Source organism: Lonchura striata, chromosome 37, assembly GCF_050655825.1.
Source record: "Lonchura striata isolate lonStrDom1 chromosome 37, ASM5065582v1, whole genome shotgun sequence".
Lineage (NCBI taxonomy): Eukaryota > Metazoa > Chordata > Aves > Passeriformes > Estrildidae > Lonchura > Lonchura striata.
This window is the reverse complement of record NC_140739.1, coordinates 15,030,217-15,050,616: the sequence shown is the minus strand read 5'-3', so window position 1 is coordinate 15,050,616 and position 20,400 is coordinate 15,030,217. Positions and strand designations below refer to the sequence as shown.

Genomic DNA, 20,400 nt, shown 5'->3' with positions numbered 1-20,400 from the left:
AAAATCGACTCGGACTTGGAATTTTTGGGATCGGGGGGAGCGACCCCGAATTTTTATTCCCAAAGATCCCAAAATTCAAAATTTTTGGGAATATTTTGGAAATTTTTTGAGAATATTTTTGGGATTTTTTTGGGACTATTTAAGGAAATTTTTGGGACTATTTTTGGGGATGTTTTCTGGGAATTTTTGGGGATATTTTGGGACTATTTTTGGGGATATTTCTGGGAATTTTTGGGACTATTTTTGGGAATGTATGGGAGTATTTTAGGGAATTTAGGGGGGTATTTTTGGGGATATTTTTCGGTATTTTGGGGTATTTTTGGGAATATTTTGGCAATATTTCTGGGATTTTTTAGGGATGTTTTTGGGGGTGTTTTTGGAATGTTTTTGGGATATTTTTGGAATGTTTTTGGGATATTTTTGGGGATGTTTTTGGGATGTTTTTGGGATGTTTTTGGGATATTTTTGGGATATTTTTGGGGATGTTTTTGGGATATTTTTGGGGATACTTTTGGGATATTTTTGGGATATTTTTGGGTATTTTTGGGATGTTTTTGGGGATATTTTGGGGATATTTTTGGGGATGTTTTTGGGTTGTTTTTGGGATATTTTTGGGATATTTTGGGGATATTTTTGGGGATGTTTTTGGGTTGTTTTTGGGATATTTTTGGGATATTTTTGGGATGTTTTTGGGGATGTTTTTGGGTTGTTTTTGGGATGTTTTTGGGATATTTTTGGGTTGTTTTTGGGATGTTTTTGGGTTGTTTTTGGGTTGTTTTTGGGATATTTTTGGGGTTGTTTTTGGGGATGTTTCTGGGTTGTTTCTGGGATGTTTTTGGGTTGTTTTTGGGGATGTTTTTGGGGATATTTTTTGGATATTTCTGGGTTGTTTCTGGGTTGTTTCTGGGATGTTTTTGGGATGTTTTTGGGGATATTTTTTGGATATTTCTGGGATGTTTCTGGGTTGTTTTTGGGTTGTTTTTGGGTTTTTTTGGGCTCAGAGCTCGTCGTGGGCCCGGTGCAGGTCCTGCCCGTAGTCGGTGGCTCGGCTCCCCACGAAAAGTTCCCAACGCCCCAAAATCTCCTCCCGGGTCAGGGCCCCGTCCTGGGGAAAATTCGGGAAAAATTCCAGAAAATTCCAGAAAATTTGGGATCCGCCTCCAAAAAAATCCCACCCAAAATGGCCCAAAAATTCCTTAAAACCCCCCCCCAGAAATTCCCAAAATATCCCAAAAAGTTCACAAAGAATCCTCGAAATAGCCCTAAAAAATCCCCAAAAATTCCCCAAAAAATTCACAAAGAATCCCCAACATATCCCTAAAAAATTCCCAAAATATTCCCAAAAATACCTAAAATATCCCTAAAACATTCCCAAAATATTCCCAAAAATCCCCCCAAATATTCCCAAAATATCCCAAAAACATCCCCAAAAATTCACAAAGAACCCCCAAAATATCCCCGAAAAATTCCCAAAAATTCTACCCAAATATCCCCAAAATATCCCAAAAAATCTCAAAAAGATGCCCAAAATATCCCCTAAAAATGCCCCAAAACAGCCTCGAAACCCCAAATTTTCCAGGATTTTTTTTGGGAATTCCGGGATTTTTTTGGGAATTCCGGGAATTTTGGGAATTCTCACCTGGTCCAGGATCAGGTGCTTGCATTTTAGCTCAAAATTCCCAAAAAATACCCCAAAAATGCCCCAAAATCCCCTAAAAATGCCCCAAAATGGCCCCGAAACCCCAAATTTTCTGGGATTTTTTTGCGAATGAATGGATTTTTTTGGGAATTCCGGGAATTTTGGGAATTCTCACCTGGTCCAGGATCAGGTGCTTGCATTTTAGCTCAAAATTCCCAAAAAATACCCCAAAAATGCCCCAAAATCCCCTAAAAATGCCCCAAAATGGCCCCGAAACCCCAAATTTTCCAGGATTTTTTTTGGGAATTCCGGGATTTTTTTGGGAATTCTGGGATTTTGGGAATTCTCACCTGGTCCAGGATCATGTGCTTGCATTTTAGCTCAAAATTCCCAAAAAATACCCCAAAAATGCCCCAAAATCCCCTAAAAATGCCCCAAAATGGCCCCGAAACCCCAAATTTTCCAGGATTTTTTTGGGAATTCTGGGATTTTTTTGGGAATTCCGGGAATTTTGGGAATTCTCACCTGGTCCAGGATCAGGTGCTTGCATTTTAGCTCAAAATTCCCAAAAAATACCCCAAAAATGCCCCAAAATCCCCTAAAAATGCCCCAAAATGGCCCCGAAACCCCAAATTTTCCAGTATTTTTTTGGGAATTCCGGGATTTTTTTGGGAATTCCTGGAATTTTGGGAATTCTCACCTGGTCCAGGATCAGGTGCTTGCATTTTAGCTCAAAATTCCCAAAAAATACCCCAAAAATGCCCCAAAATCCCCTAAAAATGCCCCAAAATGGCCCCGAAACCCCAAATTTTCCAGGATTTTTTTGGGAATTCAGGGATTTTTTTGGGAATTCTGGGATTTTTTTGGGAATTCCTGGAATTTTGGGAATTCTCACCTGGTCCAGGATCAGGTGCTTGCATTTTAGCTCAAAATTCCCAAAAAATACCCCAAAAATGCCCCAAAATACCCTAAAAATGCCCCAAAATGGCCCCGAAACCCCAAATTTTCCGGGATTTTTTTGGGAATCAATGGATTTTTTTGGGAATTCTGGGATTTTTTCGGGAATTTTGGGAATTCTCACCTGGTCCAGGATCAAGTGCTTGGATTTGAGCCCAAAAAATCCCCTAAAATCACCCCGAAACCCCAAATTTTCCAGGATTTTTTTGGGAATTCCGGGATTTTTTTGGGAATTCCGGGAATTTTGGGAATTCTCACCTGGTCCAGGATCAGGTGCTTGCATTTTAGCTCAAAATTCCCAAAAAATACCCCAAAAATGCCCCAAAATCCCCTAAAAATGCCCCAAAATGGCCCCGAAACCCCAAATTTTCCAGGATTTTTTTTGGGAATTCCGGGATTTTTTTGGGAATTCTGGGAATCTTGGGAATTCTCACCTGGTCCAGGATCAGGTGCTTGCATTTTAGCTCAAAATTCCCAAAAAATACCCCAAAAATGCCCCAAAATCCCCTAAAAATGCCCCAAAATGGCCCCGAAACCCCAAATTTTCCAGGATTTTTTTGCAAATGAATGGATTTTTTTGGGAATTCCGGGAATTTTGGGAATTCTCACCTGGTCCAGGATCAGGTGCTTGCATTTTAGCTCAAAATTCCCAAAAAATACCCCAAAAATGCCCCAAAATCCCCTAAAAATGCTTCAAAATGGCCCCAAAACCCCAAATTTTCTCGGATTTTTTTTGGGAATTCCGGGATTTTTTTGGGAATTCCGGGAATTTTGGGAATTCTCACCTGGTCCAGGATCAGGTGCTTGCATTTTAGCTCAAAATTCCCAAAAAATACCCCATAAATGCCCCAAAATTACCCCGAAACCCCAAATTTTCTGGGATTTTTTTTGGGAATCAATGGATTTTTTTGGGAATTCTGGGATTTTGGGAATTCTCACCTGGTCCAGGATCAGGTGCTTGCATTTTAGCTCAAAATTCCCAAAAAATACCCCAAAAATGCCGCAAAATCCCCTAAAAATGCTTCAAAATGGCCCCAAAACACCAAATTTTCCGGGATTTTTTTGGGAATGAATGGATTTTTTTGCGAATTCCGGGAATTTTGGGAATTCTCACCTGGTCCAGGATCAGCTGCTTGCATTTTAGCTCAAAATTCCCAAAAAATACCCCAAAAATGCCCCAAAATTGCCCCGAAACCCCAAATTTTCCGGGATTTTTTTGCGAATGAATGGATTTTTTTGGGAATTCCGGGAATTTTGGGAATTCTCACCTGGTCCAGGTCGGCGTGGTGGATCAGGTGCTCGGCCTCGACCCCGGCCCAGTCGGGGCTGGGGGGGCTGAGCCAAAATTTGACCTCGTCGGGTCCGAGTCGGGCGTCGCCGTCGCGATCCCGATGCCGCAGGAATTGTTCCCGTTCCCGGAGAATTTCGGGAGGCTCCGGGGAGCCCGGGGGGCCCTCGGATAAATCAGCTGGAAAAGAGAAAGGAAAGTTCCTTAGCAAAAAAATCCCCATCCCAAAAAAGCCAAAAATAGCCAAGAAAAGGGGAAAAAACGGGGAAAAAAACCCAAAAAAATCGACAAAAAAATGAAGAAAATCGTAAAGAAATCCCAAAAAAATCTCGGAAAAAATGCGTCAAAATCCCAAAAATTATCCCAAAAAAACCTCGCAAAAAATCTCAAAAAAAGCCACAAAAAAATCCTCAAAAATTCTCCCAAAAATGCCACAAAAAAAATTAAAAAAAAAGTCCCCAAATAATGTGAAAAAATCACTCAAAAAACACCCCCAAAAATCTCCGGAAAAATCTCAAAAATTTCTCAAAAACATCCCAAAATTGCCACCAAAAAATCCCCCAAAAAAACCCCCAAAAATACCACCAAAAAATCCCAAAAAAACCTACCAAAAAAATCCCAAAAAAATTCCCAAAAAATCCACAAGAAATTCCTAAAAAAAGACCAAAAAAAAAAACCCAAAAAAGCCAAAAAATTCCTTCAAAAAACATCCCAGAAATGCCAAAAAAATCACCAAAAAAATCCCCTAAAAAAATCCCAAAAAATGCCAAAAAATTCCCCCAAAATCTCACCAAATGCAACAAAAATTCCCAAAAAAATCCCAAAAAAAAACCCTCAAAAAATCCTCAAAAATCCCCTCCAAAAAAATGCCACAAAAATTCCCAAAAATCACCAAAAAACCCCTAAAAAAATTCAAAAAATGCCACCAAAAAAAACCCCCAAAATTCCCCTAAAATTCCCAAAAATCCCTAAAAATGGAGGCAAGGACTCCCAAAATTCCAAAAAAATTCCAAAAATTCCTAAAAAATCTCTCCAAATCCCCCAAAATTTCCTCCAAAATCCCCAGAAAATCCCAAAATTCTGCCAAAAATCCTCCTAAAATTCCCAAAAATCCCTACAAATGGAGGCAAGGACCCCCAAAATTCCCCAATTTTCCCCAAAATTCCCCAATTTTCCCCCAAATTCCCGAAATCCGCTCACCGATGTATTCGTCGACCTGGATGAATCCGTCCCCGTCCCGGTCCAGGTCCTCGATCGTCTCCTGGGGAGGCAAAATTTGGGAATTCTGCCCAAAAATTCCAAAAAATTCCCAAAAATTCCCCCCCAAAATTCCTGGAAACTTTGTTAAAAATTTCCAAAAAATTCCCCCAAAAATCCGCAAAAATTCCCCCAAAAATTCACAAAAAACTCCCGCAAAATTCCTGGAAAAAAAATCCCAAAAATTCCCCAAAATTCCCTGGGAAAATCACAAAAATTCCCCCCAAAATTTCTGGGAAAAATCCCGAAGAATTCCCCAAAATTCCCAAAAAAATTCCTGGGAAATTCACGAAAAATTCCTGGAAAATTCAAAAAATATTCCCCAAAAATATCACCAAAAATTTGGGAAAATTCCTTTAAAAATTCCCCCCAAAAAACCCAAAAAACACCAAAAAATCCCCAAAAATCCTCTAAAAATCCCATTTTTTGACTGTTTTCGATGCGGCTTTCGGGATTTTTTTGGGAATTTTGGGATTTTTTTGGGAATTTTGGGAATTCTCACCTGCACCACCCAAATCCCAAAAAATTCCCCCCAAAAATGCCAAAAAAACCACCAAAAAAATCCCCAAAAATCCTCTAAAAATCCCATTTTTTGACCGTTTTTGATGCGGTTTTCGGGATTTTTTGGGGAATTTCGGGATTTTTTGGGCAATTTCGAGATTTTTTGGGAATTTTGGGAATTCTCACCTGCACCACCCAAATCCCTAAAAAATCCCCCAAAAAACCACCCAAAAAAATCCCCAAAAATCCTCTAAAAATCCCATTTTTTGACCGTTTTTGATGCGGTTTTCGGGATTTTTTTGAGAATTTTGGGTTTTTTTGGGAATTTTGGGAATTCTCGCCTGCACCACTCAAATCCCTAAAAAATCCCCCAAAAATCCCAAAAACCACAAAAAAAATCCCCAAAAATCCTCTAAAAATCCCATTTTTTGACCGTTTTCGATGCGGTTTTCGGGATTTTTCTGGGAATTTCGGGATTTTTTTGGGAATTTTGGGAATTTTGGGAATTCTCACCAGCACCACTCAAATCCCTAAAAAATCCCCCAAAAATCACCAAAAAATTCCCCAAAAATCCTCTAAAAATCCCATTTTTTGACCATTTTCGATGCGGTTTTCGGGATTTTTCTGGGAATTTCGGGATTTTTTTGGGAATTTCGGGAATTTTGGGAATTCTCGCCTGCACCACCCAAATCCCTAAAAAATCCCCCAAAAATCACCAAAAAAATCCCCAAAAACCCCCTAAAAATCCCATTTTTTGACCGTTTTCGATGCGGTTTTCGGGATTTTTCTGGGAATTTCGGGATTTTTTTGGGAATTTTGGGAATTTTGGGAATTCTCACCAGCACCACTCAAATCCCTAAAAAATCCCCCAAAAACCACAAAAAAAATCCCCAAAAATCCTCTAAAAATCCCATTTTTTGACCGTTTTCGATGCGGTTTTCGGGATTTTTTTGGGAATTTCGGGATTTTTTTGGGAATTTTGGGAATTCTCGCCTGCACCACTCAAATCCCTAAAAAATCCCCCAAAAATGCCAAAAAAACCACCAAAAAAATCCCCAAAAATCCTCTAAAAATCCCATTTTTTGACCGTTTTCGATGCGGTTTTCGGGATTTTTTTGGGAATTTCGGGATTTTTTTGGGAATTTCGGGAATTTTGGGAATTCTCACCTGCACCACCCAAATCCCTAAAAAATCCCCCCAAAATGACCAAAAAAATCCCCAAAAATCCTCTAAAAGTCCCATTTTTTGACCGTTTTCGATGCGGTTTTCGGGATTTTTTGGGGAATTTCGGGATTTTTTTGGGAATTTCGGGAATTTTGGGAATTCTCGCCTGCACCACCCAAATCCCTAAAAAATCCCCCAAAAATCACCAAAAAAATCCCCAAAAACCCCCTAAAAATCCCATTTTTTGACCGTTTTTGATGCGGTTTTCGGGATTTTTCTGGGAATTTCCGGGATTTTTTGGGGAATTTTGGGGAATTTTGGGAATTTTGGGAATTCTCGCCTGCACCACCCAAATCCCTAAAAAATCCCCCAAAAATCACCAAAAAAATCCCCAAAAACCCCCTAAAAATCCCATTTTTTGACCGTTTTCGATGCGGTTTTAGGGATTTTTTGGGGAATTTCGGGATTTTTTGGGGAATTTTGGGAATTTTGGGAATTCTCACCTGCACCACTCAAATCCCTAAAAAATCCCCCAAAAATCACCAAAAAAATCCCCAAAAATCCTCTAAAAATTCCATTTTTTGACCATTTTCGATGCGGTTTTCGGTATTTTTTGGGGAATTTCGGGATTTTTTGGGGAATTTCGGGAATTTTGGGAATTCTCACCTGCACCACCCAAATCCCTAAAAAATCCCCCCAAAATGACCAAAAAAATCCCCAAAAATCCTCTAAAAATCCAATTTTTTGACCGTTTTTGATGCGGTTTTCGGGATTTTTTGGGGAATTTCGGGATTTTTTGGGGAATTTCGGGAATTTTGGGAATTCTCACCTGCACCACCCAAATCCCTAAAAAATCCCCCAAAAATGACCAAAAAAATCCCCAAAAATCCTCTAAAAATCCCATTTTTTGACCGTTTTCGATGCGGTTTTCGGGATTTTTCTGGGAATTTCGGGATTTTTCTGGGAATTTCGGGAATTTTGGGAATTCTCACCAGCACCACCCAAATCCCAAAAAAATCCCCCCAAAAAACCACCCAAAAAATCCCCAAAAATCCTCTAAAAATCCCATTTTTTGACCGTTTTCGATGCGGTTTTCGGGATTTTTCTGGGAATTTCGGGATTTTTCTGGGAATTTCGGGAATTTTGGGAATTCTCACCAGCACCACCCAAATCCCAAAAAAATCCCCCCAAAAAACCACCCAAAAAATCCCCAAAAATCCTCTAAAAATCCCATTTTTTGACCGTTTTCAATGCGGTTTTCGGGATTTTTCTGGGAATTTTGGGATTTTTTTGGGAATTTCGGGAATTTTGGGAATTCTCACCTGCACCACCCAAATCCCTAAAAAATCCCCCCAAAATGACCAAAAAAATCCCCAAAAATCCTCTAAAAATCCAATTTTTTGACCGTTTTTGATGCGGTTTTCGGGATTTTTCGGGGAATTTCGGGCTTTTTTTGGGAATTTCGGGAATTTTGGGAATTCTCACCTGCACCACCCAAATCCCTAAAAAATCCCCCCAAAATGACCAAAAAAATCCCCAAAAATCCTCTAAAAATCCCATTTTTTGACCGTTTTTGATGCGGTTTTCGGGATTTTTCGGGGAATTTCGGGATTTTTTTGGGAATTTCGGGAATTTTGGGAATTCTCACCTGCACCACCAGGTCCTGGAGCCGGGGGAAGTCCTCGGGGTGGAGGAAGGCGTCGAGCTCGGCGGCCTCGAGCCGCCCGTCCCCGTCCTCGTCGGCCGCCAGGAAACGGCGCCGGGAACGTTCCAGAAGCTTCCGGTGGGAATCGGGGTCAGGGGAGCCCCCAAAATCCTCTGGAACGGGGAACAAAAAATTGGGAAAATTAGCAGAAAAAATCACCCCAAAATTCCCAAAAACTCCCCCCGAAAAACTGTGAAAAAATCAAAAAAATTGGCAAAAAATTGGCAAAAAATTGGCAAAAAAATCGGCAAAAAACCTGAAAAGAATCCCCCAAAATTGGTGAAAATACTCAAAGAGACACAAAAAAAAATCCACAAAAATTCTCCCCCAAAATTCCCCAAAACTGGCAAAAAATCCCAAAAAAATTCACCAAAATTCCCAAAAAGTTCCCAAAAAAACTCCCTACAAATCCCCAAAATAATCCTATAAAAGCCTCCCAAAAAAGCCCACAAAAATCCCCTAAAATTTCCCAAAAATTCAAAAAAATCCCCTAAAAATTCCCAAAAAAACCCTAAAAATTCCCCAGAAGTCCCCAAAAAGTCCCCAAAAAGTCCCCTAAAAACCCCCAAAAATCCCCTATAAATTCCCAAAAAATCCCCTAAAAATCCCCAAAAAATCCTATAAAAGCCCCCCCAAAAAACCAAAAATCCCCTAAAAATCCCCAAAAAATTCCCCCCAAACCCCCCCTAAAAATTCCCAAAAAACTCCCTAAAAACCCCCAAAAGCATCCTATAAAAACCCTCAAAAAAATCAAAAAATCCTCTAAAAATTCCCCAAAAAAAACCCTAAAACCTCCCAAACAATCCTATAAAAGCCCTCCAAAAACACCGAAAAATCCCCTAAAAATTCCCCCAAAAATCCCCCCAAAAATCCTATGAAAGCCCCCTAAAAAAAACCCAAAAATCCCCTAAAAATTCCCCCAAGTATCCCCTAAAAAATCCTATAAAAACCCCCACAAAAAAACCCTAAAAATCCCCAAAAAATCCTATAAATGCCCCCCAAAAAAACCCCTAAAAATTCCCCTAAAAATCCCCCAAAAATCCCCTAAAAAATCCTATAAAAACCCCCACAAAAAAACCCTAAAAATCCCAAAAAAATCCTATAAATGCCCCCCAAAAAAACCCCAAAATCCCCTAAAAATTCCCCCCAAAACCCCCAAAAAAAACCCCTAAAAATTCCCCCAAAAATCCCCTAAAAATTCCCCCAAAAAAACCCTAAAAATTCCCCCAAAAATCCCCTAAAAATTCCCCAAATAAAACCCCAAAAATCCCCCAAAAATCCCCCCCAAAATCCTATAAAAGCCCCCAAAAAACCCCAAAAATCCCCTAAAAATTCCCCCAAAAATCCCCTAAAAATTCCCCCAAAAAAACCCTAAAAAAACCCTAAAAATTCCCCCAAAAAATCCCCTAAAAATTCCCTCCAAAATCCCCTAAAAATTCCCCCAAAATCCTATAAAAGCCCCCCAAAAACCCCAAAAATCCCCTAAAAATTCCCCCAAAAATCCCCTAAAAATTTCCAAAAATTCCCCTAAAAACCTCCCAAAAAATCCTATAAAAGCCCTCCAAAACCCACAAAAAAAAACCCTAAAAATTCCCAAAAATTCTTCCAAAAATCCCAAAAAAATCCTATAAAAGCTCCCTAAAAAAACCCCAAAAATCCCCTAAAAATTCCCCAAAAAATCCTATAAAAGCCCCCCTCAAAAAACCAAAAATCCCCTAAAAATCCCCCCAAAAATCCCCAAAAACATCCTATAAAAGCCCCCAAAAAACCCCTAAAAATTCCCCCAAAAATCCCCTAAAAATTCCCCCAAAATCCCCTAAAAATCCCCTAAAAAAATCCTATAAAATCCCCTAAAAAAAAACCAAAAATCCCCTAAAAATTCCCCAAAAATCCCCTAAAAATTCCCCAAAAATCCCCTAAAAATGCCCCCCAAAATCCTATAAAAGCCCTCCAAAACCCACAAAAAACCCCTAAAAATTCCCCAAAAAACCCCCTAAAAATCCCCTAAAAAAATCCTATAAAATCCCCTAAAAAAACCCAAAAATCCCCTAAAAATTTCCCAAAAAAACCCCAAAATTCCCCCAAAAACCTCCCAAAAAATCCTATAAAAGCCGTCCAAAAACACTGAAAAATCCCCTAAAAATTCCCCCAAAAATCCCCTAAAAATCCCCCCCAAAATCCTATAAAAGCCCCCAAAAAACCCCAAAAATCCCCTAAAAATTCCCCCAAAAACCCCCTAAAAATCCCCTTAAAAACTCCTATAAAATCCCCTAAAAAAGCCCAAAAATCCCCTAAAAATTCCCCAAATAAACCCCAAAATTCCCCTAAAAACCTCCCAAAAAATCCTATAAAAGCCCTCCAAAAACACTGAAAAATCCCCTAAAAATTCCCCCAAAAATCCCCTAAAAACCTCCCAAAAAATCCTATAAAAGCCCTCCAAAACCCACAAAAAAAAACCCTAAAAATTCCCCAAAATTCCCCCAAAAACCCCCTAAAAATCCCCCCCAAAATCCTATAAAAGCCCCCAAAAAACCCCAAAAATCTCCTAAAAATTCCCCAAAAATCCCCTAAAAATTCCCCAAAAACCCCCTAAAACCCCCTAAAAAAATCCTATAAAATCCCCAAAAATCCCCTAAAAATTCCCCAAAATTCCCCTAAAGATCCCCTAAAAAATCCTATAAAACCCCCCCAAAAAACCCCAAAAAAACCCCCAAAATCCCGTATAAACCCCCTAAAAATTCCCCAAAAATTCCCCAAAAATCCCCTAAAAATTCCCTAAAAAAATCCTATAAAAGCCCCCCAAAAAACCCAAAAATCCCCCAAAAATCCCCCCCAAAAATCCTATAAAAGCCCCCTAAAAAAACCCAGAAATCCCCTAAAAATTCTCCCAAAAATCCCCTAAAAAAATCCTATAAAATCCCCCCAAAAATCCCCTATAAACCCCCTAAAAATTCCCCTAAAAAAATCCTATAAAAGCCCCCCAAAAAAACCCCAAAAATCCCCTATAAACCCCCTAAAAATTCCCCCAAAAACCCCCTAAAAAAATCCTATAAAAGCCCCCCAAAAAAACCAAAAATCCCCTAAAAATTCCCCCAAAAATCCCCTAAAAATTTCCAAAAATTCCCCTAAAAACCTCCCAAAAAATCCTATAAAAGCCCTCCAAAACCCACAAAAAAAACCCCTAAAAATTCCCCAAAAACCCCCTAAAACCCCCTAAAAAAATCCTATAAAATCCCCAAAAAAACCCTAAAAATTCCCCCAAAAATCCCCTAAAAATTCCCAAAAAAACCCCTAAAAATCCCCAAAAGCATCCTATAAAAGCCCTCAAAAAAATCCCCTAAAAATTCCCCAAAAATTCCCCAAAAATCCCAAAAAAAATCCTATAAAAGCCCCCAAAAAACCCCAAAAATCTCCTAAAAATTCCCCCAAAAATCCCCCAAAAATCCCCCAAAAATCCCCTAAAAATTCCCCAAATAAACCCCCAAAAAACCCCCAAATAAACCCCCAAAATCCCCCAAATTCCCATTTCCCACCGCCGTGTCCGAAGTTGCGCTCTCTGAACTCGCTCCAGGCCACGGCGCCGTCGCGGTCGCGGTCCAGGCGGGCGCGGTGGCTCCGCAGCGCCGCCTGGCGGGCGGCGCGGTGCCTGCGCAGGATCCAGGCGCGCAGCTCCTCCCGCGAGACGCGCCCGCCGCCGTCCGCGTCCATCCGCGCCGCCAGCAGCCTGCCGACAGCCACGGGTTAGGGGGTTTTAAAAAGAAAATAAATTGGGGATTTTTGGGAATTTAAAAAAAAATAAATTGGGGATTTAAAAAAATAAAGTGGGGGTTTTAAAAAAATAAATTGGGGGTTTTGAAAAATAAATTGGGGTTTAAAAAATAAATAAATTGGGGGTTTTAAAAAAATAAATTGGGGGTTTAAAAAAAAAAATTGGGGATTTTTTGGGATTTAAAAAAAAATAAATTGAGGATTTAAAAAAAAATAAATTGGGGATTTAAAAAAAAATAAATTGGGGATTTAAAAAAAAATTGGGGGTTTTAAAAAAAAATAAATTGGGGGTTTAAAAAAAATAAATTGGGGGTTTTAAAAAAAAATAAATTGGGGATTTAAAAAAAAATAAATTGGGGGTTTTAAAAAAAATAAATTGGAGGATTTAAAAAAAAATAAATTGGGGATTTAAAAAAAAATAAATTGGGGGTTTTAAAAAAAATAAATTGGGGGTTTAAAAAAAATAAATTGGGGGTTTTAAAAAAAATAAATTGGGGGTTTTGAAAAAAATAAATTGGGGGTTTTAAAAAAAAAATAAATTGGGGGTTTTAAAAAAAATAAAGTGGGGGTTTTAAAAAAAATAAATTGGGGTTTTAAGAAAAATAAATTGGGGTTTTGAAAAAAATAAATTGGGGGTTTAAAAAAAAATAAATTGGGGGTTTTAAAAAAAAAATTGGGGGTTTAAAAAAATAAATTGGGGGTTTTAAAAAAAATAAATTGGGGATTTAAAAAAAAAATTGGGGATTTTTGGGAATTTAAAAAAAATAAATTGGGGATTTTAAAAAAAAAATTGGGGATTTTTGGGGATTTAAAAAAAATAAATTGGGGGTTTTAAAAAAAATAAATTGGGGATTTAAAAAAAAATAAATTGGGGTTTAAAAAAAAATAAATTGGGGGTTTTAAAAAAAATAAATTGGGGATTTAAAAAAAAAAATTGGGGATTTTTGGGAATTTAAAAAAAAATAAATTGGGGATTTAAAAAAAAAAATTGGGGATTTAAAAAAAAAAATTGGGGATTTTTGGGAATTTAAAAAAAAATAAATTGAGGATTTAAAAAAAATAAATTGGGGGTTTTAAAAAAAATAAATTGGGGATTTTTAAAAAAAAAATGGGGATTTAAAAAAAAAAATTGGGGATTTTTTGGGAATTTAAAAAAAATAAATTGGGGATTTTAAAAAAAAAAATTGGGGATTTAAAAAAAAAATAAATTGGGGGTTTTAAAAAAAATAAATTGGGGGTTTTAAAAAAAAAATTGGGGGTTTAAAAAAAATAAATTGGGGGTTTTGAAAAAAATAAATTGGGGGTTTTAAAAAAAATATTGGGGGTTTTAAAAAAAATAAATTGGGGGTTTAAGAAAAAATAAATTGGGGGTTTAAGAAAAAATAAATTGGGGGTTTAAGAAAAAATAAATTGGGGGTTTAAGAAAAAATAAATTGGGGGTTTTGAAAAAAATAAATTGGGGGTTTAAAAAAAAAAAATTGGGGATTTTTGGGATTTAAAAAAAAATAAATTGGGGATTTAAAAAAAATAAATTGGGGATTTAAAAAAAATAAATTGGGGATTTTAAAAAAAATATTGGGGATTTTAAAAAAAATAAATTGGGGGTTTTAAAAAAAAAAATTGGGGATTTTTTGGGGTTAAAAAAAAAAATTGGGGAATTTTTGGGGGTTTTTAATGAATTTTTGTGCATTTTTAAGTGGTTTTTCTTGGGGGATTTTTTAGGGATTTTTGGGGATTTTTTAAAGATATTTGGGAATTTTTTTTAAAGATATTTCCAGGAAGTTTTGCAAAAATTTTTTTTGGATTTTTGGGGGGAATTTTTAGGAATTTTAGGAGAATTTCCAGGAATTTTTCAGGGAAGTTTCAGGAATTTTTAGTGAATTTTAGGGGAATTTTCAGGAATTTTTCATTAATTTTTGGGAGAAGTCTCAGGAATTTTTAGTGAATTTTTGGGGGAAATTTTCAGGAATTCGAAGGGAATTTTTAGTGAATTTTTGAGGGAAATTTTGAGGAATTTTTGGGGTAATTTTTAGTGAATTTTAGGAGATTTTCCAGGAATTTTTGGGAGAAGTTTCAGGAATTTTTAGTGAATTTTAGGAGAATTTCCAGTAATTTTTTTGGATTTTTGGGAGAGGTTTCAGGAATTTTTAATGAATTTTAGGGGAATTTTCAGGAATTTTTCATTAATTTTTGGGAGAAGTCTCAGGAATTTTTAGTGAATTTTTGGGTGAATTTTCAGGAATTTTTGGGGGAAATTTTAGTGAATTTTTGGGGGAAATTTTCAGGAAATTTTCAGGAATTCGAAGGGAATTTTTAGTGAATTTTTTGGGGAATTTTAAGTGAATTTTTGGGGAAATTTTCAGGAATTTTTTGGGGGAATTTTTAGTGAATTTTCAGGAATTTTTTGGGGAATTTTTAGTAAATTTTGGGGGAAATTTTCAGGAATTTTGGGGGGAATTTTCGGTGAATTTTGGGGGGAATTTTCAGGAATTTTGGGGGGAAATTTTAGTGAATTTTGGGGGAATTTTCAGGAATTTTGGGGGGAATTTTGGGTGAATTTTTTGGGGAATTTTCATGAATTTTGGGGGGAAATTTTAGTGAATTTTGGGGGAATTTTCAGGAATTTTTGGGGGAAATTTTCAGGAATTTTGGGGGGAATTTTCGGTGAATTTTTGGGTGAATTTTCAGGAATTTTTGGGGGAAATTTTAGTGAATTGTGGGGGAATTTTCAGGAATTTTTGGGGGAATTTTTAGTCAATTTTCAGGAATTTTTGGGGAAATTTTAGTGAATTTTGGGGGAATTTTCCGGAATTTTTGGGGAATTTTTGGGGGAATTTCCAGGCATTTTGGGGGGATTTTGGGTGAATTCTCAGGGACTTTGTGCCTCTCACCCCAGGCGCCGGCGCGACTCCTCGGGGGGCAGCTCCCGCTGCTCCCGCGCCTCCTGCGCCCCCCAAATGGCGGCGTGGTCCCAGAAAAGCCCCTCGGGGTCGTGGTCGTGCGTGGGGGGAGCCCCGAAATGTGGGTGGGGGGCGTGGGGGGACCCCCCGAGGGCCAGAGCCAGCAGGGGCCACAGCGGCCACAGCGGCATCTGCGGGGAGAAAAAGGAAAAAGCGTCCTTAAATGGAGAGGAATTAGATTAAAATGTCCCGAAATGGAGAGAAATGTGCCTGAAGTGTCCCAAAATGGAGAGAAGTGAGAGCAAAGTGTCCCAAAATGGAGAGAAATGTGCCTGAAGTGTCCCAAAATGGAGAGAAATGAGCCCAAAATGGCCCAAAATGGAGAGAAGTGAGAGCAAAGTGTCCCCAAAATGGAGAGAAATGAGGCGAGAATGGAGAGAAATGAGCCCAAAGTGCCCCAAAATGGAGAGAAATGAGAGCAAAGTGTCCCAAAATGGAGAGAAATGAGAGCAAAGTGCCCCAAAATGGAGAGAAATGAGCACAAAGTGTCCCCAAAATGGAGAGAAATGAGCCCAAAGTGCCCCAAAATGGAGAGAAATGAGCCCAAAGTGTCCCAAAATGCAGAGAAATGAGCCCAAAGTGTCCCAAAATGGAGAGAAATGAGAGCAAAGTGCCCCAAAATGGGGAGAAAATTGGAGGGAATGGAGAGAAATGACCCCAAAATATCCTAAAATTGAGAGAAATGAGACCGAAAGGGAGAGAAATGAGCCCAAAGTGTCCCAAAATGGAGAGAAATGAGCCCAAAATGGCCCAAAATGGAGAGAAGTGAGAGCAAAGTGTCCCCAAAATGGAGAGAAATGAGAGCAAAGTGTCCCAAAATGGAGAGAAATGAGCCCAAAGTGCCCCAAAATGGAAAGAAGTGAGCACAAAGTGTCCCAAAATGGAGAGAAATGAGCCCAAAGTGTCCCAAAATGGAGAGAAATGAGCTCAAAGTGTCCCCAAAATGGAGAGAAATGTGCCTGAAGTGTCCCAAAATGGAGAGAAATGTGCCTGAAGTGTCCCAAAATGGAGAGAAGTGAGAGCAAAGTGTCCCAAAATGGAGAGAAGTGAGCCCAAAGTGTCCCAAAATGGAGAGAAGTGAGCCCAAAGTGTCCCAAAATGGAGAGAAATGAGCCCAAAGTGCCCCAAAATGGAGAGAAATGAGCCCGAAGTGTCCCAAAATGGAGAGAAGTGAGAGCAAAGTGTCCCAAAATGGAGAGAAATGAGAGCAAAGTGTCCCAAAACGGAGAGAAATGTGCCTGAAGTGTCCCAAAATGGGGAGAAGTGAGAGCAAAGTGTCCCAAAATGGGGAGAAGTGAGAGCAAAGTGTCCCAAAATGGGGAGAAGTGAGAGCAAAGTGTCCCCAAAATGGAGAGAAATGAGGTGAGAATGGAGAGAAATGAGCCCAAAGTGTCCCAAAATGGAGAGAAATGAGAGCAAAGTGTCCCAAAATGGAGAGAAATGAGGCGAGAATGGAGAGAAATGAGCCCAAAGTGTCCCAAAATGGAGAGAAGTGAGAGCAAAGTGTCCCAAAATGGAGAGAAATGAGAGCAAAGTGTCCCAAAATGGAGAGAAATGAGCCCAAAGTGCCCCAAAATGGAAAGAAGTGAGCACAAAGTGTCCCAAAATGGAGAGAAATGAGCCCAAAGTGTCCCAAAATGGAGAGAAATGAGCTCAAAGTGTCCCCAAAATGGAGAGAAATGAGCCCGAAGTGTCCCAAAATTGAGAGAAGTGAGCCCAAAATGCCCCAAAATGGAAAGAAGTGAGCACAAAGTGTCCCAAAATTGAGAGAAATGAGAGCAAAGTGCCCCAAAATGGAGAGAAGAGAGCCCAAAGTGTCCCAAAATGGAGAGAAATGAGAGCAAAGTGCCCCAAAATGGGGAGAAAATTGGAGGGAATGGAGAGAAATGACCCCAAAATATCCTAAAATTGAGAGAAATGAGACCGAAATGGAGAGAAATGAGCCCAAAGTGTCCCAAAATGGAGAGAAATGAACCCAAAATGCCCCAAAATTGAGAGAAATGAGCCCAGAATGGAGAGAAATGAGCCCAAAGTGTCCCCAAATCGAGAGAAATTAGCCCATAATGGAGAGGAACAAGTGCAAAATGTCCCAAAATGCAGAGAAATTAACCCAAAATGTCCTAAAATTTAGAGAAATGAGCCCAAAATGTCCCTAAACCGACCGCAAATGCTCCTAAATGAGCCCAAATGGAGCAAAACGAACCCGAAATGACCCAAAATACCCCAAAAATGTCCCTATAACCCGCCTAAAACTCCCCCAAATCCTCCTCAGAACCCCCCAAACCCCTCAGGACACCCCAAAATCCCCCTCAGGACACCCCAAAATCCCCTCAGATCACTCCAAAATTCCCCTAAAATCCCCCAAAACTCCCCCAAATCCTCCTCAGAACCCCCCAAACCCCTCAGGACACCCCAAAATCCCCTCAGACCCCTCCAAAATTCCCCTAAAATCCCCCAAAACTCCCCCAAATCCTCCTCAGAACCCCCCAAACCCCTCAGGACACCCCAAAATCCCCTCAGACCCCTCCAAAATTCCCCTAAAATTCCCCAAATCTCCCCGAAATCCTCCTCAGAACCCCCAAACCCCTCAGGACACCCCAAATTCCCCTCAGATCCCTCCAAAACTCCCCTAAAACCCCCCAAATCTCCCCGAAATCCTCCTCAGAACCCCCAAACCCCTCAGGACACCCCAAAATCCCCTCAGACCCCTCCAAAATTCCCCTAAAATCTCCCAAAACTCCCCCAAATCCTCCTCAGAACCCCCAAACCCCTCAGGACACCCCAAATTCCCCTCAGACCCCTCCAAAATTCCCCTAAAATCTCCCAAAACTCCCCCAAATCCTCCTCAGAACCCCCAAACCAGTCAGGACACCCCAAATTCCCCTCAGCCCCCTCCAAAATTCCCGTAAAATCCACCAAAACTCCCCCAAATCCTCCCTAGACCCCCCCCAAACCCCTCAGGACACCCCAAAATCCCCTCAGACCACTCCAAAACTCCCCTAAAATTCCCCAAAACTCCCCCAAATCCTCTTCAGAACCCCACAAACCCCTCAGGACACCCCAAAATCCCCTTAGACCCCTCCAAAATTCCCCTAAAATTCCCCAAATCTCCCCCAAATCCTCCTCAGAACCCCCAAAACCCTCAGGACCTTCCCAAAATCCCCTCAGACTCCTCGAAAACTCTCCTAAAATCCCCCAAATCTCCCCCAAATCCTCCTCAGAACCCCCCAAACCCCTCAGGACACCCCAAAATCCCCTCAGACCCCTCCAAAATTCCCCTAAAATTCCCCAAATCTCCCCCAAATCCTCCTCAGAACCCCCCAAACCACTCATGACACCCCAAAATCCCCTCAGACCCCTCCAAAATTCCCCTAAAATTCCCCAAATCTCCCCCAAATCCTCCTCAGAACCCCCAAAACCCTCAGGACCTTCCCAAAATCCCCTCAGACTCCTCGAAAACTCTCCTAAAATCCCCCAAATCTCCCCCAAATCCTCCTCAGAACCCCCCAAACCCCTCAGGACACCCCAAAATCCCCTCAGCCCCCTCCAAAATTCCCCTAAAATGTCCCAAAACTCCCCCAAATCCTCCCCAGAACCCCCCAAACCACTCATGACACCCCAAAATCCCCTCAGACCCCTCCAAAATTCCCCTAAAATCTCCCAAAACTCCCCCAAATCCTCCTCAGAACCCCCTCAAACCCCTCAGGACACCCCAAAATCCCCTCAGATCACTCCAAAATTCCCCTAAAATCCCCCAAAACTCCCCCAAATCCTCCTCAGAACCCCCTAAACCCCTCAAGACCCTCAGGATCTTCCCAAAATCCCCTCAGACTCCTCGAAAACTCTCCTAAAACCCCCCAAAACTCCCCCAAATCCTCCTCAGAACCCCCCAAACCCCTCAGGACCCTTCGGGACCTTCAAGACCCCCCCAAAATCCCCCTCAGGACACCCCAAATTCCCCTCAGATCACTACAAATCTCCCCTAAAATCCACCAAAACTCCCCGAAATTTCCCCCCAAATCCTCCTCACACCCCCCAAACCCCCCAGGACCCTTCGGGACCCTCACGACCCCCCCAAAATTCCCCAAAATCCCCCCAAAATTCGCCCCCCCCCCCCTCACCTCGTCTCGTCCTGCCCCAACCCCGGGGGGGGTCCCGCTGTCACTCACAGCGTTGGCCACGCCCCCTCTGGGGGTATCGACCAATCAGCGTTGGCCGAGCCCGCGTGGGGCGGGGCGAGGCGCGTTCCCATTGGCTGCCGCGCGCCACGTCCGCGCGCCGGAGCCAAAAAGGCGAAAATTTAACCCAAAATGAGCGCGGGGGGGGGGGGGGGGAATGGGGCGGGGTATTGGGGTGTACTGGGATATACTGGGTTATACTGGGATGTACTGGGTTATACTGGGTTATACTGGGATGTACTGGGATATACTGGGACGTACTGGGTTATATTGGGATGTAATGGGTTATATTGGGACGTACTGGGTTATACTGGGGTGTACTGGGATGTACTGAGATATAATGGGTTATACTGGGACGTACTGGGATGTACTGGGATGTACTGGGATATAATGGGATGTACTGGGTTATACTGGGATATACTGGGATGTACTGGGATATACTGGGACGTACTGGGTTATATTGGGATGTACTGGGGTGTACTGGGTTATATTGGGACGTACTGGGTTATACTGGGATGTACTGGGTTATACTGGGATGTACTGGGATATAATGGGTTATACTGGGACGTACTGGGATGTACTGGGTTATATTGGGATGTACTGGGTTATATTGGGACGTACTGGGTTATACTGGGATGTACTGGGTTATACTGGGTTATACTGGGTTATAATGGGTTATACTGGATTATACTGGGATATACTGGGTTATACTGGGACATACTGGGATGTACTGGGTTATACTGGGATGTACTGGGATATAATGGGTTATACTGGGATATACTGGGATGTACTGGGTTATATTGGGACGTACTGGGTTATACTGGGGTGTACTGGGATGTACTGAGATATAATGGGTTATACTGGGATGTACTGGGATGTACTGGGATGTACTGGGATATAATGGGTTATACTGGGATATACTGGGATGTACTGGGTTATATTGGGATGTACTGGGTTATATTGGGACGTACTGGGTTATACTG

General features: G+C 40.6%; 1 protein-coding gene across 2 annotated transcripts; it reads right to left on the bottom strand.

The window, feature by feature from the left end:
* Positions 1–15: 15 nt before the first annotated feature.
* Positions 16–19,447, bottom strand: LOC116184739 (reticulocalbin-3-like). Of its 2 annotated transcripts, XM_085565842.1 has the most exons (8): positions 19,361–19,447; positions 15,171–15,370; positions 12,045–12,235; positions 8,455–8,624; positions 5,085–5,145; positions 3,865–4,064; positions 989–1,105; positions 16–763 (listed from the first exon to the last, which is right to left on the bottom strand). In XM_085565842.1, exons 2-7 carry the CDS (start codon positions 15,368–15,370, stop codon positions 998–1,000), a joined length of 930 nt encoding a protein of 309 aa, XP_085421968.1. In that variant the 5' UTR covers positions 19,361–19,447; the 3' UTR covers positions 16–763; positions 989–997. The 2 variants fall into 2 exon arrangements, with proteins under 2 accessions (XP_085421968.1, XP_085421967.1); XM_085565841.1 differs by having other exon boundaries at positions 16–1,105; positions 19,361–19,442.
* Between the last annotated feature and the right edge of the window lie 953 nt (positions 19,448–20,400).

Coding starts and splice junctions, on each gene's coding strand:
- LOC116184739 (XM_085565842.1), bottom strand. CDS start 15,370: ATGCCGCTGTGGCCGCTGTGGCCCCTGCTGGCTCTGGCCCTCGGGGGG. Junction 4,065..5,084: donor CCAGGTCGACGAATACATCG/GTGAGCGGATTT, acceptor TCTCTTTTCCAG/CTGATTTATCCGAGGGCCCC. Junction 1,106..3,864: donor ACCACGCCGACCTGGACCAG/GTGAGAATTCCC, acceptor AATTTTCCCCAG/GACGGGGCCCTGACCCGGGA.